The sequence below is a fragment of the Oryctolagus cuniculus genome, chromosome 1 (genome assembly GCF_964237555.1).
Source record: "Oryctolagus cuniculus chromosome 1, mOryCun1.1, whole genome shotgun sequence".
Classification (NCBI taxonomy): domain Eukaryota; kingdom Metazoa; phylum Chordata; class Mammalia; order Lagomorpha; family Leporidae; genus Oryctolagus; species Oryctolagus cuniculus.
In genome coordinates, this window is record NC_091432.1 from 81273268 (window position 1) to 81299929 (window position 26662).

The following is a 26662-nucleotide window of genomic DNA, read 5'->3' on the forward strand; positions in this document are numbered from 1 at the left end:
ACGCAAAAATTGGTCATCATACATAAAGGGTATAGCTACTAATGAGACATAAATATTTTTAGCACACAATGTAGAATTTAGAGAGTGAACTAGCAGATGGAAGACCTCTCTCTCTCTCTCTCTCTCTGACTCTCTCTCTCTCTCTGAATTTCAAATAAATAAATAAATCTTTATTAAAAAATAAAAACAGAGGAGGGGCCTGCATTGTGGCATAGCTGATTAAGTTGGCACTCACAACTCTGGCATTCCATGAAGGCTGGTTTGATTCCCAGGTGCTTCTGTTCTGATCCAGCTGTTAATACACCTGGGAAAGCCACAAAAGATAACCCAAATACTTGGGTCCCTGAATCCATGTGGGAGACCTGGATGGAGTTTCAGGCTCCTTGTTTTGGCCTGGCCCTACCCTGACTACTGTGGCCATTTGAGAAAGGAATCAGTAGATGGCATAACTCTCTCTCTCTCCCTCTCCCTGCAACTTGTTACTACAGTACTGTGAGAATTAGCTATAAAACTTGTCCTCAAACAATACTTTATATGTTGTGTGAGTGTGTGTGGGGGGTGGTAGGTGGGTAGGTGTGGGTACAAACTGTTGAAATCTTTACTTAATAAAGAGTTGGCCTTCTGTATATAAAGTTAATTAAAAATTAATCTTAATGAAGAATGGGATGGGACAGGGTGTAGGAGATGAGACGGGAGTAGGTGTGGGAGGGTGGGTACAGGGGGAAGGAACACTATATTCCTAAATTTGTACCTATGAAATTTCCATTCATTAAATAAAACCTTTAAAAAAATTTTAAAAGACCTAAAAATAAACCCTAGAGGTCAGTGAACTACAAAATGATCTTTTAGGTTTTTCAGAGGCTCAGCTACAAGCTTGTCTTGGTTTAAAGATGGTGCTTCATCATTTTCTTTCTTGAGAAAACAGGAAACAAAATACACTTTTGAAATCTAGGCAGAAAACTTAAACTACAAGTGCAGGAAAATACATTTTCGATGTGGAAAGGGGATCATAGCGCTTCAGGCCAGGACTTTAACCCACTGCGCCACAGAGCTAGCCCCGAAAAAGAGATTTTAATGTGATATTGTTTTCATGGTAGTTCTTTTTTATTATTATTATTTCTTTATTTTAAGCTTGGAATTGAAGAGGAAATCCTGTCATTTTGTGTTCTGGCTGGGAGCATAATGTAGAAACTCACTTGCTGGCATCATTGATTTTGTATTTTACAATAAACTCCCGTCTCCCACCAATCCCCTTGTATTTTTATGTCTAAAAAAAAATTGTAGTCTTAGTGTAAAAAAAATTAGTCTCATCTTCTAACACTTTCTGAGACTCACCCAGAAATAGTGTTGATTTTCGACATTTGATGGTCAATTTGAGACAGAATTGACCATCACACTTAATTGAATTAGTAGTGACTTGAGTTAGCCAATTACCTAATATTAAGCCCACAGAGCTCTCATCTGCCGACTCACTCTTCAAGATAGCCAGGCCTGGGCTATGACAAAGCTATGATCCAGAAATGTATTTCTGGGTCTTCTATGTAAGTACTTGAACCATCTCCTGTTGCTTCCCACAGTGCCCATTGTCACCAAGGAGCAAGAATCTGGAGAGGAGCAGACCATGTCCCCAGGTGCTCCAATGTGAGATGTGGTCATTGCAAGTGGATCTGAAACCACTAAGCCAAACATGAAGGTTCCTGATGTTAGAATAACTTTGTTAATACTAATCTTTCATTTGTACTTTAGTCCACTCATTCACTACATTTGTTTTGTGTAATATGTCCTAAGCAGTACCCTGGGTAATAGCAATACAGCACCAGGTCAGATTTTCCATTTGGAAATTTTGGCATTTGCACTCAAGCAGTCATCATTAACTATCAGTTTGTTGAATTTATGTTGGAGGTTATTGGTGATGTTGGATGTTATGCTTAGAGTGTGTAGTAAGAGAAATCACTGTGGTCTCTGCAGTCATAAAGGGCTTCCTGGAAAAAACTCTGAGCTAAGATGTGATGCATGCTCAGGACTTGTTGAAATGATTGCCTGTCAGGCACTTGCATCTACCACAAAAGGCAAGATTTGAAGAGAAACCTTTGCAAATTTGTTTTATTTAGTAAACTGAGAGAGATGACACTTCACTCTTTGACCCAAGACATATTGAAATGTGAGAATAAAAGGCTGTTTGCAAGTGAATGAGCCTTGGTAGCATTCAACTAAATGGAAAAACAAGACCCCAAAAGACACATATTTCATCATTCTATTGCATACAATGTTTAGAATATACAAATCCACAAAAGAAAAAGCAGAAAAGGAATTGTCAGGTGATGGAGTAGGAGGTATGCCCAGGGGGAGTATATGCAAATAGATATTGAGTTTCTTTGCAAGATGATGAAAAAGTACTGGGATCAGATAACTGTGATAGTTGCAAAGCTCTTTAATAAAATAAATTTTAATAGAAAAAGTTCATATACTCATTGCAGTGTATGTTGTGTGTTTTATAACCATGCTCTAATTATGACCACACTGTGCTCATTAAGTTACAGTGTGCTCAAAAACAATCCTGATATCTCCCATAAAAACATCCCAGGGTGGTAGTTTCCTCTGTATGGGAGTTTACAAAGAATCATCATCCAACCTGACATTTCACAGGGGACCAAGGCAAAAAAAGGGATTCAGAGGAGAAGTAAACTGGGTTGGAACGTTACAATGTATGAGGGAACCTTTGTCAACATCATAGAAACCCACTGTTCCATGGTCACAATCCAGAAACAGCCCAACCATACTCAGGGGCCTCTTCACATAGTGAGTTAAGGGTGGAACACTGGTGGAGAGGACGTAATGGTTGTTACTCTTCAGGGAGGCCAGGAGAAATGCTTCTTCAAAATGAATAATGTTGCTGGTATCACTTGTGCTGGAATCATAACAGACTCCCAAAATCCAGCTGGAAGAGGATGACATATCCACCTCCCAGTGATATTTGCCAGAGGTGAAGGTCTGAGCACCCCACACAGCAAAGCTCTCTGCTCTCTGGGAATGGGTGGGAATGCTACTTTTTTTTTTTTTTTTTTTTTTTGCCAATTATTGAATTTCTGAGATCCTCAGAGAGCCTTACATAGCAGCGGACCACTTCCTTCCTCAGACCATTATCTGCTGCAGAAAGAGAACAATCTGATAAATGAATGTTGTTTCCATGTCCTGAAAACAAAGGTTTGCTGCCCGTGGAATCAATTCACTTAACTTTGCAAGGAAAACTAACAGAAGAAAGGAAGCATAATGAATTGAGATTCCCTCAACTGAGAAATCAGAGGGTTCAAGTGGCTTTACGGCAAAAAAAAAAAAAAAAAAAATCAAATAAGAGAAAAATAAGAAAAAGAACTTGGACATATCACATAGTGTGAAGTAGGGTTTTCGTTCATGCGGAGTGTTAATTGTTTCAATAGCTTTGAATATGTATGTTTACATTTCTTTGAAAAAAGAGACACAGAGACAGAGAAATCTTCCGTCTCTGGTTCACTCTCCAAATACCCATAACCAGGGCTGGAACAGGCCTGAGCCAGGAGCCAAGATCCAAACATGGTCTCCCACATGGGTAGCATGGATCCATATATTAGGGACAACATCTGCTGCCCCTCAAGGTGTGTATTAGCAGGAAGCTGGATGGAAGCTGGGGTGGGACTGAATCCCAGGCACTTTGCTATGGGGTACAGGTGCCCAAGATACTTACTGCTGTGCCAAATGCCTACCACTAGTTAGCATGTATTGAGACAAACCTACAACTCTACTTTTTTGGCTAGAAAAGTATTTTTGAGTTTTTTCTTTAATTCCATTAGTAAATAACACTACTTTGAAATGTGATACTTACTAATTGGGAAATAAGCTATACATCTGAATATTTCCATCATAAAACACATGCCCCAATAAGTAGTTTCTTTAAAGAATGTTCTGACTTCAGCTTATCTGTTCAGAACGTGGATTTAGTCTAATCTGTGTTTCAACCTTCTGTTCTCTGAACTCTTGTCTAGTGCAGTCCTAACACCATTGCACTGTTTTCACAGATTTCTCATCATTTGATTGTTTTCATAATCATGAGATAGTATTGGAATGGTTCTGCTTTTGACAGTTTCTCGTATTTTGGGTTGGTCAAGTCTTTCTGAGTTTATCAATAATAATAGCTATTTTAGCAGTGCAGGATAAATACACTTGGCATATAGAACAAATTAAAGACCACCAGTGCCATATTTAAACTTTAAGAAATGCAGTGAAAAGGGACCTGTATTGTAGCATAGTGGTTAAGGCTGATACCTATGACACGAGCATCCCATATGAGAGCCAGTTCATGTCCCAGCTGTTCCACTTCTGATCCAGCTCCCTAATAATGGCCTGGGAAAAGCAGCAGCAGATGACCCAAATGTCAACAGGGATGACCTGTTTCCTCTAAACCATGGTATCCTCACTAGGTATCTTGGCTGGCACAGGATTTGTGATCACTGAGTTATCATTTGAAAACACCACTTCTTCTGGGAGGAAATCACAAATCCTTCATGGTAAATGGAATTTGCCAAAGCAGTATGGTAATTGTAAAACTTTATAGTAATTGAAGAACATCTTTTTCATTCTTACCTTGAATGAATGAGTCTTTTTAATTTCCTCTGTCACATTGTTTTTCAATTCCTGGATCAGTTCCCATAAAGTATTCATTTCCTTTAAAAGTTTTTCCTGCAGAATAATTATAAGATTTAGCAACATGGAATATGTTCTTATATATGTCACCCCCTTACTTATTGGAAACGGCAGTGGTTGAGGGAATAGTATTGAGAACACTAATGTTTTTCCTTCTGTTTTCTTTTTCTGATAATAGTAATTTTGAATAAAGTAGAGTGGTCATATTTTCACAAATTAATCTAATTTTAGTCTTAGATTTGGGATATTAAAGGTGGTAGAAAATTACAATAAGGCCATCATTGTAGTGTGGAAAGCTCATTGGCCACCAGCTAGACCAGTATCCCATTTGGGTACCAATTCATGTCCTGGCTCGTCCACTTCTGCTCCATTTCCCTTCTGATGGCCTGTGAAGCAATGGAAGATGACCCAAGTGCTTGAACATCTGACACCCACATGAAAGACCCAAAAGAGGATCCTGACTCCCAGCTTCAGCCTGGCCCACCCTGGTCACGAGGCTATTTGGGGTAAAAACCTCAAAATGGATGGCAAATTTCTCTCTCTCTCTCTCTCTCTCTCTCTCTTTCTCTCTCTCTGTGTGTGTGTGTGTGTGTGTGTAAATTTGCCCTTGAAATAAGTAAATAAATCTTAAAAATGAAAGAGGAAATTTACAATAGAATTTTTTTTATTTTTTTTAACTTTTATTTAATGAATATAAATTTCCAAAGTACGATTTATGGATTACAATGGCTTCCCCCCCATACCGTCCCTCCCACCCACAACCCTCCCCTTTCCCACTCCCTCTCCCCTTCCATTCACATCAAGATTCATTTTCGATTATCTTAATATACAGAAGATCAGCTTAGTATACATTAAGTAAGGATTTCAACAGTTTGCTCCCACACAGAAACATAAAGTGAAAAATAATAGATGATTTTTTTTAAGTGATGATGAAATCAGATCAGACCTATTGTCATGTTTAATCCCAGTGAGAGTCAAGTTGGGAGTTGATAATTTCTTTTTTTTTTTTTTTACAGAGGATCAGTTTAGTATGCATTAAGTAAAGATTTCAACAGTTTGCACCCCCATAGAAACACAAAGTGAAATATATTGTTTGAGTACTCGTTATAGCATTAAATCTCAATGCACAGCACATTAAGGACAGAGATCCTACATGAGGAGTAAGTGCACAGTGACTCCTGTTGTTGACTTTACCAATTGACACTCCTGTCTATGGCATCAGTAATCTCCCTATGCTCTAGTCATGAGTTTCCAAGGCTATGGAAGCCCTCTGAGTTCTCCGATTCTTATCTTGTTTAGACAAGGTCATAGTCAAAGTGGAGGTTCTCTCCTCCCTTCAGAGAAAGGTACCTCCTTCTTTGAAGACCTGTTCTTTCCACTGGGATCTCACTCACAGAGATCTTTTGCCAGAGTGTCTTGGCTTTCCATGCCTGAAATACTCTCATGGGCTTTTCAGCCAGATCCGAATGCCTTTAGGGCTGATTCTGAGGCCAGAGTGCTGTTTAGGACATCCACCATTCTATGAGTCTGCTGAGTATCTCGCTTCCCATGTTGGATCACTCTCCCCTTTATTTATTCTATCAGTTAGTGTTAGCAGGTACTAGACATGTTTATGTGCTCCCTTTGACTCTTACTCCTTTCATTATGATCAATTGTGAACTGAAATTGATCACTTGGAATCGTGAGATGGCATTGGTACATGCCACCTTGATGGGATTGAATTGGAACCCCTGGTATGTTTCTAACTCTACCATTTGGGGCAAGTCAGCTTGAGCATGTCCCAAATTATACATCTCTTCCCTCTCTTATTCCCACTCTTATGTTTAACAGGGATCACATTTCAGTTAATTTTCAACACTTAAGAATAACTGTGTATTAATTACAGAATTAAACCAGTCATATTAAGTAGAACAGACAAAAAAAACTACTAAGAGGGATAATGTATTAAGTTGTTTATTAACAGGCAGGGCTATGCTGATCAAGTCACCGTTTCCCATAGTGTCCATTTCACTTCAGGAGGTTTCCTTTTTGGCGTTCAGTCAGTTGTCACCGATCAGGGAGAACATATGGTATTTGTCCCTTTGGGACTGGCTTATTTCACTCAGCATGATGTGTTACAGATTCCTCCTTTTTGTTGCAAATGACTGGATTTCATTGTTTCTTACTGCGGTATAGTATTCTAAAGAGTACATATCCCATAATTTCTTTATCCAGTCTACCGTTGATGGGCATTTAGGTTGGTTCCAGGTCTTAGCTATTGTGAATTGAGCTGCAATAAACATTAGGGTGCAGACCGCTTTTTGTTTGCCAATTTATATTCCTTTGGGTAAATTCCAAGGAGTGGGATGGCTGGGTCGAACGGTAGGGTTATCTTCAGGTTTCTGAGGAATCTCCAGACTGACTTCCATAGTGGCTTAACCAGTTTGCATTCCCACCAACAGTGGGTTAGTGTCCCTTTTTCCCCACATCCTCGCCAGCATCTGTTGGTAGATTTCTGCATGTGAGCCATTCTAACCGGGGTGAGGTGAAACCTCATTGTGGTTTTGATTTGCATTTCCCTGATTGCTAATGACCTTGAACATTTTTTCATGTGCCTCTTGGCCATTTGGATTTCCTCTTTTGAAAAATGTCTATTGAGGTCTTTGGCCCATCTCTTAAGTGGGTTGTTTGTTTTGTTTTTGTGGAGTTTCTTGATCTCTTTGTAGATTCTGGTTATTAACCCTTTATCTGTTGCAGAGTTAGCAAATATTTTTCCCATTCTGTCGGTTGTCTCTTCACTCTCCTGACTGTTTCTTTTGCAGTACAGAAACTTCTCAATTTGATGCAATCCCAATAGTTGATTTTGGCTTTGACTGCCTGTGCCTCCCGGGTCTTTTCCAGAAATTCTTTGCCTGTGCCAATATCTTGAAGAGTTTCTCCAATGTTCTCTAATAACTCGATGGTGTCAGGTCGTAGATTTAAGTCTTTAATCCATGTTGAGTGGATTTTTGTGTAAGGTGTAAGGTAGGGGTCTTGCTTCATGATTCTGCACGTGGAAATCCAATTTTCCCAGCACCATTTATTGAATAGACTGTCCTTGCTCCAGGAATTGGTTTTAGATCCTTGATCAAATATAAGTTAGCTGTAGATGTTTGGATTGATTTCTGGTGTTTCAATTCTGTTCCATTGGTCTATCCATCTGTTTCTGTACCAGTACCATGCTGTTTTGATTACAACTGCCCTGTAGTATGTCCTGAAATCTGGTATTGTGATGCCTCCGGCTTTGTTGTTGTTGTACAAGATTGCTTTCGCTATTCGAGGTCTCTTGTGCCTCCATATGAATTTCACCACCATTTTTTCCAGATCTGAGAAGAAGGTCTTCGGTATCTTGATTGGTATTGCATTGAATGTATAAATTGCTTTTGGGAGAATGGACATTTTGATGATATTGATTCTTCCAATCCATGAGCATGGCAGATTTTTCCATTTCTTGGTATCCTCTTCTATTTCTTTCTTTAAGGTTTTGTAATTTTCATCGTAGAGATCTTTAACGTCCTTGGTTAAGTTTATTCCAAGGTATTTGATTGTTTTTGTAGCTATTGTGAATGGGATTGATCTTAGAAGTTCTTCCTCAGCCATGGCATTGCCTGTGTATACAAAGGCTGTTGATTTTTGTGCATTGATTTTATACCCTGTTACTTTGCCAAACTCTTCTATGAGTTCCAATAGTCTCTTAATAGAGTTCTTTGAGTCACCTAAATAAAGAATCATGTCATCTGCAAAGAGGGATAGTTTGACTTCTTCCTTACCAATTTGTATCCCTTTAATTTCTTTTTCTTGCCTAATAGCTCTAGCTAGAACCTCCAGAACTATATTGAATAGCAGTGGTGAGAGTGGGCATCCCTGTCTGGTACCAGATCTCAGTGGAAATGCTTCCAACTTTTCCCCATTCAATAGGATATTGGCTGTGGGTTTTTCATAGATTGCTTTGATTGTATTGAGGAATGTTCCTTCCATACCCAGTTTGCTTAGAGTTTTCATCATGAACGGGTGTTGTATTTCATCAAATGCTTTCTCGGCGTCTATTGAGATAATCATATGGTTTTTCTTCTGCAGTCTGTTAATGTGGTGTATCACATTGATTGTCTTGCACACATTAAACCATCCCTGCATACCAGGGATAAATCCCACTTGGTCTGGGTGGATGATCTTTCTGATGTGTTGTTGCATTCTGTTGGCCAGAATTTTATTGAGGATTTTTGCATCTATGTTCATCAGGGATATTGGTCTGTAATTCTCTTTCAGTCCTGCATCTTTTTCCGGCTTAGGAATTAAGGTGATGCTGGCTTCATAGAAAGAATTTGGGAGGATTCCCTCTTCTTCGATTGTTCTGAATAGTTTGAGAAGAATTGGAGTTAGTTCTTCTTTAAATGTCTGGTAGAATTCAGCAGTGAATCCATCTGGTCCTGAGCTTTTCTTTGTTGGGAGGGCCTTTATTACTGTTTCAATTTCTGTCTCAGTTATGGGTCTGTTTAGGTTTTTGATGTCTTCCTGGTTCAATTTAGGTAGGTTACAGGTGTCCAGGAATCTATCCATTTCTGATAGGTTTCCCTGTTTGCTGGCATACAAGTCCTTGTAGTAATTTCTGATGATTCTTTTTATTTCTGTGGTGTCTGTTGTTACATTTCCTTTTTCATCTCTGATTTTATTGATTTGGGTCTTTTCTCCTCTTTTTTTAGTTAGTTGGGCCAATGGGGTGTCAATTTTGTTTATTTTTTCAAAAAACCAGCTCCTCGTTTGGCTGATTTTTTGTAATGTTTTTCTTGATTCAATCCTGTTGATTTCTTCTCTGATTTTAATTATTTCTCTTCTCCTACTAGATTTGGGTCTGGTTTGCTGCAGATTTTCTAGATCCTTGAGGTGAATTGAAAGCTCATCTATTTGGTGCCTTTCCAATTTCTTGATGTAGGCACCTATTGATATAAACTTTCCTCTTAACACTGCTTTTGCTGAGTCCCATAAGTTTTGGTATGTTGTGCTGTTATCCTCATTTACTTCCAGAAAGTTTTTGATTTCTCTTTTGATTTCTTCTATGACCCATTGTTCATTCAGGAGCATGTTGTTCAATCTCCATGTGTTTGCATATGCTCTAGGGATTCCTGAGTTGCTAATTTCCAACTTCATTCCTTTATGGTCTGAGAAGCTGCATGGTATGATTCTAATTCTTTTGAATTTGCTGAGACTTGCTTTATGGCCTAGTATGTGGTCAATCCTAGAGAAGGTTCCATGTACTGCTGAGAAGAATGTAAATGCTTTATGTGTAGGATTGAAAGTTCTGTAGATATCTGTTAGATCCATTTGGGCTATAGTGTTGTTTAAATCTACTGTCTCCTTGTTGATCTTCTGTCCTGTTGATCTGTCTATTTCTGAGAGTGGAGTATTGAAGTCCCCCAGTACTATTGTATTGGGGTCTAAGTCTCCCTTTAAGTTAAGTCCGTTAACAAATCTTTTAGATAAACCGGTGCCCTGTAATTAGGTGCATATACATTGAAAATCGTTATATCTTCCTGCTGAATTGATCCCTTAATCATTATGTAGTGTCCCTCTTTGTCTCTCTTAACAGTTTTTGTGGTAAAGTTTATGTTGTCCGATATTAAGATTGCTACCCCTGCTCTTTTTTCATTTCTGTTGGCATGGTATATCTTTTTCCAGCCTTTCACTTTCAGTCTGTATGCATCTTTGTTGGAAAGATGTGTTTCTTGTAAGCAGCAAATAGATGGGTTTTGTTCCTTAACCCAATCAGCCAATCGGTGTCTTTTAACTGGACAGTTCAGGCCATTCACGTTCAAGGTGACTAATGATAAGTGGTAACTTTGCCCTGCCATTTGCCAAAGATAAGTTCTAATATATGCTTTGAATTCCCTGTGATCTTTTGCTGTGAGGTTTCTTTCCTTGGTTTCCTTCCTTTACCTTCTTTCCTATTGATGACCGTGTTTCTGTGTTTCTGTGTGTAACACATCTTTAAGCATCTTTTGCAGGGCTGGACGATTGGCAACAAATTCTTTCGATTTCTGTTTGCTATGAAATGTCTTTATTTCACCTTCATTCACAAATGATAGCTTTGCAGGATATAATATTCTGGGCTGGCAGTTTTTCTCTCTTAGTACCTGAGCTATATCTCGCCATTCCCTCCTAGCTTGTAGAGTTTCTGATGAGAAGTCAGCTGTGAGTCTGATTGGAGATCCTCTGAGGGTAATCTGACGTTTCTCTCTTGCACATTTTAGGATCTTTTCTTTATGTTTCACTGTGGAGAGTTTAATTACAACGTGTCGTGGTGAGGATCTCTTTTGGTCGTGTTTGTTAGGGGTTCTGTGAGCTTCCTGTACTAGGATTTCTCTGTCCTGTTCCAAACCTGGGAAATTTTCTGCTAATATCTCACTAAAAAGGCCTTCTAATCCTTTCTCCCTCTCCATGCCTTCAGGAACTCCTGGAACCCGAATGTTGGGTTTTTTAATAGTATCCTGAAGATTCCCGACAATATGTTTTAGATTTCTAATTTCCTCTTCTTTTCTTTGGTCTGACTGTATCCTTTCCTGTTCTCTGTCTTCAAGTCCGATATTCTCTCTTCTGCTTCACCCATTCTGTTTGTAAGGCTCTCTACTGTGTTTGTCATTTGATCTATTGAATTTTTCACTTCAGTCACTATCACAGTTTCATGTTCTACTAGTTGTTTCATTTCATTTTGATTCCTCCTTAATATTTCATTTTCACGAGAGAGATTTTCTATCTTGTCCATTAAGGATTTCTGTAGTTCAAGAATTTGTTTTTGAGAACTTCTTAATGTTCTTATCAATTTTTTGAGATCTGCTTCTTGCATTTCTTCTATGTCATCATCTTCATAATCTTGAATTGGGGTGTCTTTTTCATTTGAGGGCGTCATGGTGACTTCCTTGTTTTTATTACCTCGGTTTTTGCATTTGTTATTTGGCATATTGGAGATATTTGGTTTCTTCACTGTGGTGCTTTTTCTTGTTATACTATGACTCTAGATTAAGTGGACTATCTGTTTTTGATGGAGCCTTAGGGCTTGAGATGGGTGTGGCCTGAGAGCTCTGTTTGGTGTGCCAAAGGTGACACTCCCAGGTTAGGCGTGGTAAACCTCTCTCTCTCTCTCTCTCTTTTTTTTGATTCAAAAGGGAAGTAATTCTGCACAGCTGAACAAAGTTGGAGGTAGTTAGCAGGCAAATGATATACCCACAGGAGCCAGAGATCGGAAGCTCTTTCCCAAGGACCACACAGGGAATCTGTTCGGCCCTCAGAGTGGGCTCAAATTCTCCTTCAGTCTCCCACTGGGTTGCCAAAGTTACGGAATTGTAGCGTCTCTGGAGAGTGCTCACGTGAATTCCGTGAGTTCTCTCCCCCACCGTCTCTTTTTTCACAGTCTCAGTTCAGTAGCACCACAAATTTACTAGGTCCTAATCTCCTGTTAATTCGCCCCGCCCAGAGTCAGGTTTTTCTGCTAGGCTCAGGGCCGGTGCAGACCTGAGGTCGCTCTGCTTATGACGTATGTCCAAGATGGCGCCTGCTCTTTGTCTTGCTCGCCCTTGAGAGGTGAGCGGAGAGAGAGAAACCCGTGTCCGTACCAGTCACCTTTTTTTTCTCTCTCTCTCTCTCTTCCAGTTAGCCTGGTGAACTCCCCCCCCCCACCAGGGGTCGTTCCCTCTAGTCTCCTCTCTCCGCTTGCCTGCCGGTGTCTTGGGCTATTGAGGTTCGGCTCACCTCGTGTTCCAGTGCTGGTGTTTTGAGTCTGCTGCTGGTGTCCCGAACTGTGGGCTCCCACGCTGGTCCGCTGTGAATCACATGTTCCGGAAGAGTTTCTTCTGCTGTTTCCTCCCCTCCTCTTCCTTGAACCTTCAGTATCTCCGCTTTTATTAAACTATCTCTCCCCGGACTATCAGTGTGCTCCCTTCCTATTCTGCCATCTTGACTCCCAACCTTTTTTTATTTTTTTGACAGGCAGATTTAGACAGTGAGAGAGAGAGAGACAGAGAGAAAGGTCTTCATTTTCGTTGGTTCACCTCCCAAATGGCTGCTACGGCCGGCACGCTGTGCCGATCCGAAGCAAGGGGCCAGATGTCAGGTGCTTCCTCCTGATTTCCCATGCGGATTCAGGGCCCAAGCACTTGGGCCATCCTCCACTGCCTTCCCAGGCCACAGCAGAGAGCTGGCCTGGAAGAGGAGCAACTGGGACAGACTCCGGCACTCCAACCAGGACTAGAACCCAGGGTGCCTGCCCTGCAGGTGGAGGATTAGCTAAGTGAGCTGTGGTGCCAGCCCACAATAGAAATTTTGAATAAAGTCAGTAAACTCTACTTCCTTATATACTGTGTTTATATAACTTGGCTGTGAAGCAGTCACAGTTGCAGCACAGGCCCAAGTTTCTGCTGATGACCACTTGTACTGCACCTGCACCAGCTGCAAATGCAAGGACAGTGCTTCTAAGGTGACTCCCATTCAGGATAGCTCAACCCAATTGTGATTATGTTGCCACACTGAGCAAGAACATGGAAGGACAATTTCACATCTTGGGATTCACAGGGAAAAATCACTAATTCACAATCTCCATTCTCATACATTTCCACTCCATTTCCACAAATCCCCATCTTTCTCTCTAATTTAGGATCCCAGAGAATCCACATGGCTCTGGAGGCATTACTCACCCAGGACTCCTCAGCAGCACATTCCACCATGGTGTGGCCATGTGTCTCGGGTTCTGGGCATTCAGAGAGGCTGACAGTGCAGTCTCTTGTACACTTCATGGAGGAGCCCTGCTGCTTCTGTCTGTGCAACAGGGACCTGCTCTTGCAACCTGGTGACCTGGTTCAATTGGTCCTGTCTGGCAGTAGAAGCCAGCTTCTTGAGCACAACATTGGTTTTGAAGTTTGTCTTCTCTGACATCTCCTTACACATTGGGCAGCACATGGGAGTCTCGGCTTCCTCCCAGCTCAGAGAAAGACAGGATCTACAAAAGTTGTGTCCACAGTCTATCATAACTGGGTCTAGGAAGAAGTTCATGCCAATTGGGCATGTGAGTTCCCGCTGGAAGACTTGCAATCTGGATCCATGACTCTAGTAAGATCCTTTAAGAAACAAAAAGAAATAAAGTTGTTCTTCCCCAATGAGAGAAAGCAAAGATCTGTGTATAGATTCTCCCTGTACTTGCCCCCATAAAAAACTAGACAACATCAACATGAATAGAGATATGCTGGGTCTACAATCTGACAGAAATAAGAAAGTAATACATGTATTATGGTTGTTTAAAGCAAGTAACCTGGGTTGATACTTGGCGCAGAAGGTAAAATCCTGCAGGGCCCGCATCCCAGATGAGTGGCATTTTGGGTTCTGGCAGCTCTACTTCAAAACCAGCTCCCTGCTGATGTGCCTGGGAAGGGAGCAGAGGATGACCCATGTCCTTGGGCCATTGCACCCACCCACAAGGAGTCCCAGGAGCCTGGCTCCTGGCTTCTGATTGGGTAAGCTCTGGCCGTTGGGACATTTTGGAGAGTGAAGCAGAGAATCAAACCACTATCTCTCTCCTTGTCTCTACCTCTTTATAAAAATATTTCTTTCAAATAAATAAAAAAATCCCTCAAATAAATAATAAAAAAGTATGTAACAGGCCAGCCCCATGGCTCACTTGGCTAATCCTCCACCTGTGGCACCAGCACCCAGGGTTCTAACCCTGGCTGAGGCGCCATGTACTAGTCCCAGTTCCTCCTCTTCAAGTTAAGCTCTCTGCTGTGACCCGGGAGGGCAGTGGAGGATGGCCCAGGTGCTTGGGTCCCTGCACCTGCATGGGAGACAGGGAGGAAGCACCCAGATCCTGGCTTCAGATCGGCACAGCGCCAGCCGTACTGGCCACTGGGGGAATGAACCAACGGAAGGAAAACCTTTCTCTCTGTCTCTTTCTCACTGTCTATAACTCAACCTGTCAAACAAAAATAAAAAAATAAAATAAAATATGTAACAAACTTATTTGGAGAAATTTAAGATTGTGGTAAAAGATGAGATGATTCCAAGGTTTATTTGCATTAGCTCATTGGCTTAGAAGCAACACAAGATCAGTATTTCTTCCTGAATCTCTCTTCCTCCTCCTTTCTCTCTCTCTCTCTCTCTCTCTCTCTCTCTCTCTCTCTCTCTCTCTCTTCTCTGCTATTCTCTGCTACTCATTCCTCCAGGACTCCTTGGCTTTAATGCTCACAAAGCCATGGGGTCCATACTGAAAGTCTATATTCCCTGCCTTTTAATTCATAGAGGTACTTTAATGAAGAAATCAACTAAGAGATTAGGCTAAATCTAATATTCTTTGATTTAATCAGTGTTAAGTTGAATGCTTGATTTCTAAAATACTAAGCAGGTGAGTTTCTTTTTCAACTGTAACCCAAGCCCTTTTCTTCAAGTAATAAAATGCAAAAATCATTTCCAGTTTGAGAAAATATGATTTTCCCAGAGTCAGTTCATGTCATCAGAGGGATAGTCACATTCTGAAAATGTGAACAGTCAACTACAGCAATGGGCAGCAATTGCCCTATTGGTTTTTTTTAAATATTTCTTTATTTATTTGATGGTCAGAGTTACAGAGAGAGAGAAGGAAAGGCAGACAGAAAGAGAGAGGAGAGAGGAGAGAGAGGAGAGGGAGAGAGAGAGAGAAAGAGAGAGAGAGAGAGAGAGAGAGAGAGAGAGGTCTTCCATCCACTGGTTCACTCCCCAAATGGTTGCAACGCGTGGAGCTATGCTGATCGAAACCAGGAGCCAGGAGCTTCTTCTGGGTCTCCCATGTTAGTGCAGGGGCCCAAGGACTTGGATGATCTTCTACTGCTTTCCCTGACCACAGTGGAGAGCTTGATCAGAAGTGGAGCAGCCAGAACTAGATCCGGCCTCATTGTGGGATGTCGGCACTGCAGGCGGCAGCTTTACCTGCTATGCCACAGTGCTGGCCTCTGCCCAATTGTTCTTTAAATCAAACCCCAAAATGATAATGAATACTGGGGCTCCTTCCTATTCTAGAATATCCACAGATGCAGGTAATGGAGGCATGAATGATTCATACTTATTTTCCCAAAGTTACACATATCGTAACTTGGGAGCACTTTTCTGTTGGTTGGCTCTGTTTTGAACATTTTTTACAAGTAGTCTATGAATCAGTTTTTTAAGGCATAGTTAGTAGACTCTTGAATAAGGGTTTTCAAATTATTTCCAAACATTTAGGATTATTTTGATGTGTATAAAAGCTAATACTCATTTCTCAGTGACCACAGGAAATTGGTTCCACAAGACCTGGGCAGATCCCAAACTTCACAGATGCTCAATCTATTATATAAGTGGAATCCTGGGGAAGTTGCTGTGGCTTAGCGGGTAAAGCTGCCACCTGCAGTACCGGCAAGTGCATATAGGTGTCGTTTGAGTCCTGGCTGCTCCATCTGATACAGCTCCCTGCTATAGCCTGTGAAATAGAAGACAGCCCAAGTCCTCAGGCCCCAATACCCACATAGGACACCTGGAGGAAGCTCCTGGCTCCTGGCTTCAGATCAGCCCAGCACAGGCCATTGTAGCCACTTGGGAGTGAACCAGCAGATGGAAGAACTCTCTCACTCTCTGACTTGTGACTTGTGTAAAAATTGAAACAGAAATCCTTAACAACTAACTTACAATCTAGTGATGTGTAAAGACATGGAATAAAAAGTCAAATAATTAATCACACAAATCAATATATACGAATGTTCTAATCATGGATACTTTCATTACAGATATCATTTAAAATAAGTAGGAAAGCCAGGCCGGCACCGTGGCTCAATAGGCTAATCCTCCGCCTTGCAGCGCTGGCGCACCGGGTTCTAGTCCCAGTTGGGGCGCCAGATTCTGTCCTGGTTGCCCCTCTTTGCGCCGGCCACAGCAGCCATTGGAGGGTGAACCAATGGCAAAAGGACTCTGCCTGTCCAAAAAAAATAAGTAGGAAAGCCACATGAAAGCTTTGAGAAGTCATTTGTAAACTGATCCTTAAGTTTAAAGTATTTTTGTAAAAGAAATTGAACACGAAAGCCTGTCCTCTAAATTCTATGCTCACAGTGTGTGCTATGAGTGGTCTCACCTTGGGAAGTGCAGATGTGATTGGTCATTTCAGTTCTCCAACGCACAGCTGCTTCCAGATCAGGATCCTCTGTTCTGGTCTAAACTCCTCTGGGTGTGTCCCCTTTTAGAGGATTTCACCTAACCCACCCACCAAACCCACTCACTGAGAGCCTCTGTCTTCAGAAAAAATTGGATTTCCATGATGAGGTTACAGGGAAAGTGGGAAAGTGATTAATTGGATTAGCAAGGTACAGAAAACAGTACCGAGAGGCTAAGAGACAAGCAAAATGTAGACCGGGTTTGGGAGATGTACGTAAGTCGACCTGAGGCACATGGTTCCATGAGACATTTTCACTGAGGGCTGAGAGTGCCAGGCTTTTGCACAAGTTGACACTGGCAGTACATTAGAGGGTGGGAGGATGGCAGAAGGCTTTGTGGCTCTCCTCTGCCTTAGAGGAACCACCTCCTCCATGCTGCCACCCTCCTTGCAGGACTCTGGTCCTGTTGTAGTTTACATCACAAACCCACACCCATAGTTAGGGTCTTTCAGATGCTGCTCTCTGGGTTGTTCCAATTCTGTGAACATTTCCCAGTATTTTTTTCCCCCAGAGTGGCCCCCAGACCTCTGCTCCATGGTCTCAGATGTTTTCTTAAATGGTTAACTTAGGGGCTGGCCTTCTGCATAGTGGATTAGGGCATGCTCACAATGCTGGTATTCCATGTGGGAGCTCTGGTTTGAGACCCAGCCGCTCTACTTCCAATCCAGCTGCCTACTTTCATTCCTGAGAAAGCCGTGGTAAATGGCCCAAGAATTGGACCCTCTGCCTCTCACTGAAAAAATGTTATAATTATCTCTTAGACACATGAACCTGGGCCTGAGAGCTATATAGGTCTGCTTATCATTGAGTTATACAGTGAAAATCCCTCTATTTTCAAGCTTTAAGGTAAAAAGGATGAATTCATTTCTTTGGATTCAGTACCCACCTGGTGATTGGAATTGGTCCTCTTCAACTTCCAGGAATGTACACTAGGTAAGGTAGGTGGTTCTGAGTTCCCTGGGCTCTGAAGGATCAGAAGGTCTCCACAGCCCAGTCAACACCAAGCCTCAGGACTGAATAAATTGTGACTGGGTGATTCCTTTATATGAAGATGAGCAATCCCCACCCTGATGTGGTTATTGAGGCAGTGAGGACTGGGGGAGTGGCACTGTTTTCCATCATTCTTTGGGAAACTCTTTCCAGGTGATTTAGTTAAAAGCAATTGGATCAATCTCAAATTACACAACAGTTCTCTTGATTGAAATGAATAATTATTTGAGAGTATATATTTGTTTGTTTTTTATTTGACAGGTAGAGTTATAGACAGAAAGAGACAGAGAGAAAAGTCTTCCTTCTGTTGGTTCACTCCCCTAATGGCCACTATGGCCAGCGCTGCGCCTATCTGAAGCCAGGAGCCGGGTACTTCCTCCCAGTCTCCCATGCAGGTGCAGGGTCCCAAGCACTTGGGCCATCCTCCGCTGCCCTCCTGGGCCACAGAAATGAGCTGGACTGGAAGAGGAGCAACCGGGACTAGTAGCCGGCACCCCAACCGGGACTAGAACCCGGGGTGCCAGCACTGCAGGTGGAGGATTAGCCAAGTGAGCCATGGTGCCGGCCTGAGAGTTGATATTTGTAAATATTTGAAATCCAGATATCCTCTTATTATATCCACTAAGAGGATATTGTATCAAAAAGCCTAAATTAATAGAAAGCTGAATTATATTTTTACATTCACATATCAATACAAGGAAGTTATGTATAGTATTAGATATATAAAAAAAATCAATGAAAGAGCATCTGGAGATATAATACTGATGAAGCTTCTGGATCAGACTGACCCAGCCCAAACTGTCCAGCAATTTGAAGAGTGAAACAGCTAATGGAAGATTTGTTTCTTGCTGTCCCTCTCTCTCATTCACTCTCCCTTTCAAAGGAATGAAAATATATCACAGCAGACTCATAGAACAGCAGATGTCCTAAACAGCACTCTGGCCTGAGATTCAGCCCTTAAGGCATTCGGCTCTGCCTCAAGAGCCCATGAAAGTATTTTAGGCATGCATGCAAAGCCAAGACACTCTGAAAAAAAAAAAAAAAAAAAAAAAAACATCTAAATGAAAGACCACTGCAAGTGAGATCCCAGTGGAAAGAACAGGTCATCAAAGATGGAGGTACTTTTCTCTGAAGGGAGGAGAGAACTTACACATTGACTATGACCTTGTCTAAATAAGATCAAAGTCGGTGAACTCAAAAGGCTTCCATAACCCTGGCAACTCATGACTAGAGCCTAGGGAGATTACTGACGCCATAAACAGAGTGTCAATTTGTTAAGTCAACAACAGGAGTCACTGTACTTACTCCTCATGTAGGATCTCTGTCCTTAATGTGTTGTACATTGTGATTTAATGCTATAACTAGTACTCAAACAGTAGTTCACACTTTATGTTCTGTGTGGGTGCAAACTGATGAAATCTTTATTTAATATATACTAAATCAATTTTCTGTATATAAAGATAATTGAAAATGAATCTTGATGTGAATGGAGGGAGCAGGAGTTGGGAGGGTTGCGGGTGGGAGGGAAGTTATGGGGGTGAAAAAGCCATTGTAATCCACAAACTGAACTTCAGAAATTTATATTTACTAAAGAAAAGTTTAAAAAAAGAAAATATATTTTTTCAAAAAATGAAGACTTCAATATTTTCAAAAATAAAATTGGCTCACAAAATAACTTATCCACTTAATTTTAGTATATCAGTTTTTTTATTTTTTTTTACTTTTATTTAATAAATATAATTTTCCAAAGTACAGCTTATGGATTACAATGGCTTCCCCCACCATAACTTTACTCCCACCCACAACCCTCCCCTTTCCCACTTCCTCTCCCCTTCCATTCACATCAAGATTCATTTTCAATACTCATTATATACAGAAGATCAGTTTAGCATAGATTAAGTAAAGATTTCAACAGTTTGCACCCCTATAGAAACATAAAGTGAAAAATACTGTTTGAGTACTAGTTATAGCATTAAATCACAATGTACAGCACATTAAGGATGGAGATCCTACATGAGGCGTAAGTTCACAGTGACTTCTATTGTTGACTTAACAAGTTGACACTCTTGTTTATGGCATCAGTAATCACCCTAGGTTCCTGTTATGAGCTGCCAAGGCTATGGAAGCCTTTTGAGTTCACCGAATCTGATCATATTTAGACAAGGTCATAGTCAAAGTGTAAGTTCTCTCCTCCCTTCAGAGAAAGGTACCTCCTTCTTCTCCTTCTTTGATGACCTGTTCTTTCCACTGAGATCTCACTCGTGGAGATCTTTCATTTAGGGTTTTGTTGTTTTGGTTTTTTTTTTTTTTTTCCAAGAGTGTCTTGGCTTTCCATGCCTGAAATACTCTCATGGGCTTTTCAGCCGGATCCGCATGCCTTAAGGGCTGATTCTGAGGCCAGAGTGATGTTTAGGACATCTGCCATTCTATGGGTCTGCTGTGTATCTCGCTTATCATATTGGATCATTCTCTATCTTTTTTATTCTATCAGTATTTGCAGACACTAGTCTTGTTTATGTGATCCCTTTGGCTCTTAGTCCTATCATTATGATCAATTGTGAACAGAAATTGATCACTGGAACTAGTGAGATGGCATTGGTACATGCCACCTTGATGGGATTGAATTGGAATCCCCCGGTATGTTTCTAACTCTACCATTTGGGGCAAGTCAGCTTGAGCATGTCCCAAATTGCACATCTCTTACCTCTCTTTTTCCCACTCTTATATTTAACAGTGATCACTTTTCAGTTAAGTTTCATCACTTAAGAATACCTGTGTATTGATTACAGTATTCAACCAAAAGTATTAAGTAGAACAAACAAAAAAATATTAAGAGGGATACCATCTTAAGTTATTCATCAACAGTCAGCGCAAGAGCTGATCAAGTCACCATTTCTCATAGTGTTCATTTCACTTAAACAGGTTTCCTTTTTGGTGTTCAGTCAGTTGTCACCGATCAGGGAGATCATATGATATTTGTCCCTTTGGGACTGGCTTAATTCACTCAGCATGATGTGTTCCAGATTCCTCCATCTTGTTGCAAATGACCGGGTTTCATTGTTTTTGACTGCTGTATAGTATTCTATAGAGTACATGTCCCATAATTTCTTTATCCAGTCTACTGTTGATGGGCATTTGGGTTGGTTCCAGGTCTTAGCTATTGTGAATTGAGCTGCAATAAACATTAAGGTGCAGACAGCTTTTTGTTTGCCAATTTAATTTCCTTTGGGTAAATTCCAAGGAGTGGGATGGCTGGGTTGAATGGTAGGGTTATATTCAGGTTGCTGAGGAGTCTCCAGACTGACTTCCATAGTGGCTTAACCAGTTTGCATTCCCACCAACAGTGGGTTAGTGTCCCTTTTTCCCCACATCCTCTCCAGCATCTATTGTTGGTAGATTTCTGCATGTGAGCCATTCTAACCGGGGTGAGGTGAAACCTTGTTGTGGTTTTGATTTGCATTTCGCTGATTGCTAGTGATCTTCAACATTTTTTCATGTGTCTGTTGGCCCTTTGGATTTCCTCTTTTGAAAAATGTCTATTGAGGTCCTTGACCCATCTCTTAAGTGGGTTGTTTGTTTTGACGTTGTGGAGTTTCTTATTTCTTTGCAGATTCTGGTTATCAACCCTTTATCTGATGCAGAGTTAGCAAATATTTTTTCCCATTCTGTCGATTGCCTCTTCCCTTTCCTGACTGTTTCTTTTGAAGTACAGAAACTTCTCAATTTGATGCAATTCCAAATGTTAATTTTGGGTTTGACTCCCTGTGCTTCTGGGGTCTTTTCCAAGAAGTCTTTGCCAGGACCTATATCTTGCAGGGTTCTTCCAATGCTCCCTAATAATCAGATGGTGTCACGTCATACATTTAAGTCTTTAATCCATGTTGAGTGAATTTTTCTGTAAGGTGAAAGGTAGGGGTCTTGCACCATAATTCTGCACGTAGAAATCCAATTTTCCCAGCACCATTTATTGAATAGACTGTCCTTGCTCCAGGAATTGGTTTTAGATCCTTGATCAAATATAAGTTGGCTGTAGATGTTTGGATTGATTTCTGGTGTTTCAATTCTTTTCCATTGGTCTATCCATCTGTTTCTGTACCAGTACCATGCTGTTTTGATAACAACTGCCCTGTAGTATGTCCTGAAATCTGGTATTGTGATGCCTCCGGCTTTGTTGTTGTTGTACAAGATTGCTTTCGCTATTCGAGGTCTCCTGTGTCTCCATATGAATTTCAGCATCATTTTTCCAGATCTGAGAAGAAGAAGGTCTTCAGTATCTTGATTGGTATTGCATTGAATGTATAAATTGCTTTTGGGAGAATGGACATTTTGATGATGTTGATTCTTCCAATCCATGAGCATGGCAGATTTTTCCATTTCTTGGTATCCTCTTCTATTTCTTTCTTTAACGTTTTGTAAGTTTCATTGTAGAGATCTTTAACATCCTTGGTTAGGTTTATTACAAGGTATTTGATTGTTTTTGTGGCTATTGTGAATGGGATTGATCCTAGAAGTTCTTCGTCAGCCATGGTATTGCCTGTGTATACAAAGGCTGCTGATTTTTGTGCATTGATTTTATACCCTGCTACTTTGCCAAACTCTTCTATGAGTTCCAATAGTCTCTTAGTAGAGTTCTTTGAGTCACCTAAATAAAGAATCGTGTCATCTGCAAAGATGGATAGTTTGAGTTCTTCATTCCCAATTGGTACCCTTTTAATTTCTTTTTCTTGCCTAATAGCTCTGGCTAGAATCTCCAGAACTATATTGAATAGCAGTGGTGAGAGTGGGCATCCTTGTCTGGTACCAGATCTCAGTGGAAATGCTTCCAACTTTTCCCCATTCAATAGGATATTGGCTGTGGGTTTTTCATAGATTGCTTTGATTGTATTGAGGAATGTTCCTTCCATACCCAGTTTGCTTAGAGTTTTCATCATGAACGGGTGTTGTATTTCATCAAATGCTTTCTCGGCGTCTATTGAGATAATCATATGGTTTTTCTTCTGCAGTCTGTTAATGTGGTGTATCACATTGATTGTCTTGCACACATTAAACCATCCCTGCATACCAGGGATAAATCCCACTTGGTCTGGGTGGATGATCTTTCTGATGTGTTGTTGCATTCTGTTGGCCAGAATTTTATTGAGGATTTTTGCATCTATGTTCATCAGGGATATTGGTCTGTAATTCTCTTTCAGTCCTGCATCTTTTTCCGGCTTAGGAATTAAGGTGATGCTGGCTTCATAGAAAGAATTTGGGAGGATTCCCTCTTCTTCGATTGTTCTGAATAGTTTGAGAAGAATTGGAGTTAGTTCTTCTTTAAATGTCTGGTAGAATTCAGCAGTGAATCCATCTGGTCCTGAGCTTTTCTTTGTTGGGAGGGCCTTTATTACTGTTTCAATTTCTGTCTCAGTTATGGGTCTGTTTAGGTTTTTGATGTCTTCCTGGTTCAATTTAGGTAGGTTACAGGTGTCCAGGAATCTATCCATTTCTGATAGGTTTCCCTGTTTGCTGGCATACAAGTCCTTGTAGTAATTTCTGATGATTCTTTTTATTTCTGTGGTGTCTGTTGTTACATTTCCTTTTTCATCTCTGATTTTATTGATTTGGGTCTTTTCTCCTCTTTTTTTAGTTAGTTGGGCCAATGGGGTGTCAATTTTGTTTATTTTTTCAAAAAACCAGCTCCTCGTTTGGCTGATTTTTTGTAATGTTTTTCTTGATTCAATCCTGTTGATTTCTTCTCTGATTTTAATTATTTCTCTTCTCCTACTAGATTTGGGTCTGGTTTGCTGCAGATTTTCTAGATCCTTGAGGTGAATTGAAAGCTCATCTATTTGGTGCCTTTCCAATTTCTTGATGTAGGCACCTATTGATATAAACTTTCCTCTTAACACTGCTTTTGCTGAGTCCCATAAGTTTTGGTATGTTGTGCTGTTATCCTCATTTACTTCCAGAAAGTTTTTGATTTCTCTTTTGATTTCTTCTATGACCCATTGTTCATTCAGGAGCATGTTGTTCAATCTCCGTGTGTTTGCATATGCTCTAGGGATTCCTGAGTTGCTAATTTCCAACTTCATTCCTTTATGGTCTGAGAAGCTGCATGGTATGATTCTAATTCTTTTGAATTTGCTGAGACTTGCTTTATGGCCTAGTATGTGGTCAATCCTAGAGAAGGTTCCATGTACTGCTGAGAAGAATGTAAATGCTTTATGTGTAGGATGAAAAGTTCTGTAGATATCTGTTAGATCCATTTGGGCTATAGTGTCATTTAAATCTACTGTCTCCTTGTTGATCTTCTGTCCTGTTGATCTGTCTATTTCTGAGAGTGGAGTATTGAAGTCCCCCAGTACTATTGTATTGGGGTCTAAGTCTCCCTTTAAGTTAAGTCCGTTAACAAATCTTTTAGATAAACCGGTGCCCTGTAATTAGGTGCATATACATTGAAAATCGTTATATCTTCCTGCTGAATTGATCCCTTAATCATTATGTAGTGCCCCTCTTTTTCTCTCCTAACAGTTTTTGTGGTAAAGTTTATGTTGTCCAATATTAAGATGGCTACCCCTGCTCTTTTTTCATTTCTGTTGGCATGGTATATCTTTTTCCAGCCTTTCACTTTCAGTCTGTATGCATCTTTGTTGGAAAGATGTGTTTCTTGTAAGCAGCAAATAGATGGGTTTTATTCCTTTACCCAATCAGCCAATCGGTGTCCTCTAACTGGACAGTTCAGGCCATTAACGTTCAATGTGACTATTGATAAGTAGTAACTTTGCCCTGCCCATTTGCCAAAGATATTTTCTAATGTATGTTTTGAACTTCCTGTGATCTTTTGCTGTGAGGTTTCTTTCCTTTACCTTCTTTCCTATTGATGACCGTGTTTCTGTGTTTCTGTGTGTAACACATCTTTAAGCATCTTTTGCAGGGCTGGACGATTGGCAACAAATTCTTTCGATTTCTGTTTGCTATGAAATGTCTTTATTTCACCTTCATTCACAAATGATAGCTTTGCAGGATATAATATTCTGGGCTGGCAGTTTTTCTCTCTTAGTACCTGGGCTATATCTCGCCATTCCCTCCTAGCTTGTAGAGTTTCTGATGAGAAGTCAGCTGTGAGTCTGATTGGAGATCCTCTGAGGGTAATCTGACGTTTCTCTCTTGCACATTTTAGGATCTTTTCTTTATGTTTCACTGTGGAGAGTTTAATTACAACGTGTCATGATGAGGATCTCTTTTGGTCGTGTTTGTTAGGGGTTCTGTGAGCTTCCTGTACTAGGATTTCTCTGTCCTGTTCCAAACCTGGGAAATTTTCTGCTAATATCTCACTAAAAAGGCCTTCTAATCCTTTCTCCCTCTCCATGCCTTCAGGAACTCCTGGAACCCGAATGTTGGGTTTTTTAATAGTATCCTGAAGATTCCCGACAATATGTTTTAGATTTCTAATTTCCTCTTCTTTTCTTTGGTCTGACTGTATCCTTTCCTGTTCTCTGTCTTCAAGTCCGATATTCTCTCTTCTGCTTCACCCATTCTGTTTGTAAGGCTCTCTAATGTGTTTGTCATTTGATCTATTGAATTCTTCATTTCATTATGATTTCTTGTCACTATCACAGTTTCATGTTCTACTAGTTGTTTCATTTCATTTTGATTCCTCCTTAATATTTCATTTTCACGAGAGAGATTTTCTATCTTGTCCATTAAGGATTTCTGTAGTTCAAGAATTTGTTTTTGAGAACTTCTTAATGTTCTTATCAATTTTTGAGATCCGCTTCATGCATTTCTTTTATCTCATCATCTTCATAATCTTGAATTGGGGTGTCTTTTTCATTTGGGGGTGTCATAGTGTCTTCCTTGTTCTTGTTACATTGGTTTCTGCGTTTGTTGTTTGGCATATTGGAGATTTCTTTGGTGTGGTGTTTTTTCTCATTATACTGTGACTCTAGATTAAGTGGACTGTCTGCTTTTGATGGATCCTTAGAGGCTGTGATGGGTGTGGCCAGAGAGCTCTGTAGTTGGGAAGTAATTCCACACAACTGAGTGGAATTGAGAGTAATTGATGTATGATATCTGGCCCCTGTGTGTATTTGTCTGCTTACCACTGGGACCACACAAAGAATTTATGCAGCCCTAGTGTGGTGTCAAATTTCTCCGCAGTCTCTTACCAGGTTGCCCAGATTACCAAGTTTCTGTATTCGGTGAGTTCTCTTGTTCCCCGCCCCCCCCCCCCCAGATTTTCACAGTCTCAGTTCCTTAGCTCCACACTTTCACCAGGTGTTAACCTCCCGTTATTTCTCCCCACCAGAGTCAGGTTTTTCTGCTTGGCTAATGAGGGGCGCTGCTTTACATACGCAAAATAGTGCGTGCCACTTTACATAGGTAAAATGGCGCCTGCTCTTTGTCTTGCTCGGCTTTGTAAGGTGAGTGGAGAGAGAGGCTAATGTCCGTGCTGGTTCCCCTTATTTATTCGATTTTTCCTCTCCTCCAGTCAGCCTGGTGAACCCTCCCCAGTGGGGCTTCAGGCCTCGTTCTTTGTAGGCTCTTTCTGCCTTTACTCGCCAATGTCTTGGGTTACCGAGGTTTTTCTCTCACCTCCCCTTCCATCACTGGCGCGTAGACTCTGCGGCTTGGCTCCCGTGGCTTGGCTTCCATGTGGTGGGTGACCTTGCTCTCCCCATAGGTCCTCCGTGCCACATCCACTAGATAAAGAAGAGTTTCCTCTGCAATTTTTCCCTGAGCCTTTTCCTGAGGCTACAGTAACTCCACTTTTATCAAATTATCTTTTCCCGGACTATCGGTGCACGCCC

At 40.8% G+C, this 26662-nt stretch overlaps 1 protein-coding gene across 1 annotated transcript; it reads right to left on the minus strand.

Moving 5' to 3' along the window:
• Nucleotides 1–1460: 1460 nt before the first annotated feature.
• LOC138846068 (tripartite motif-containing protein 64-like) lies at nt 1461–26507 on the minus strand. Its single transcript, XM_070060650.1, has 5 exons — nt 26448–26507; nt 13441–13785; nt 4618–4866; nt 3860–3882; nt 1461–3046 (listed from the first exon to the last, which is right to left on the minus strand). The coding sequence occupies exons 1-5, from the start codon at nt 26505–26507 to the stop codon at nt 2641–2643; spliced, it is 1083 nt and encodes a 360-aa protein (XP_069916751.1). The 3' UTR covers nt 1461–2640.
• Between the last annotated feature and the right edge of the window lie 155 nt (nt 26508–26662).

Coding starts and splice junctions, on each gene's coding strand:
- LOC138846068 (XM_070060650.1), bottom strand. CDS start 26,507: ATGGAAGCCAAGCCACGGGAGCCAAGCCGCAGAGTCTACGCGCCAGTG. Junction 3,883..4,617: donor AAAAGACTCATTCATTCAAG/GTAAGAATGAAA, acceptor GGAAATATTCAG/ATGTATAGCTTATTTCCCAA. Junction 3,047..3,859: donor TATAGCTTATTTCCCAATTA/GTAAGTATCACA, acceptor AAAAAAAAAAAG/TAGCATTCCCACCCATTCCC.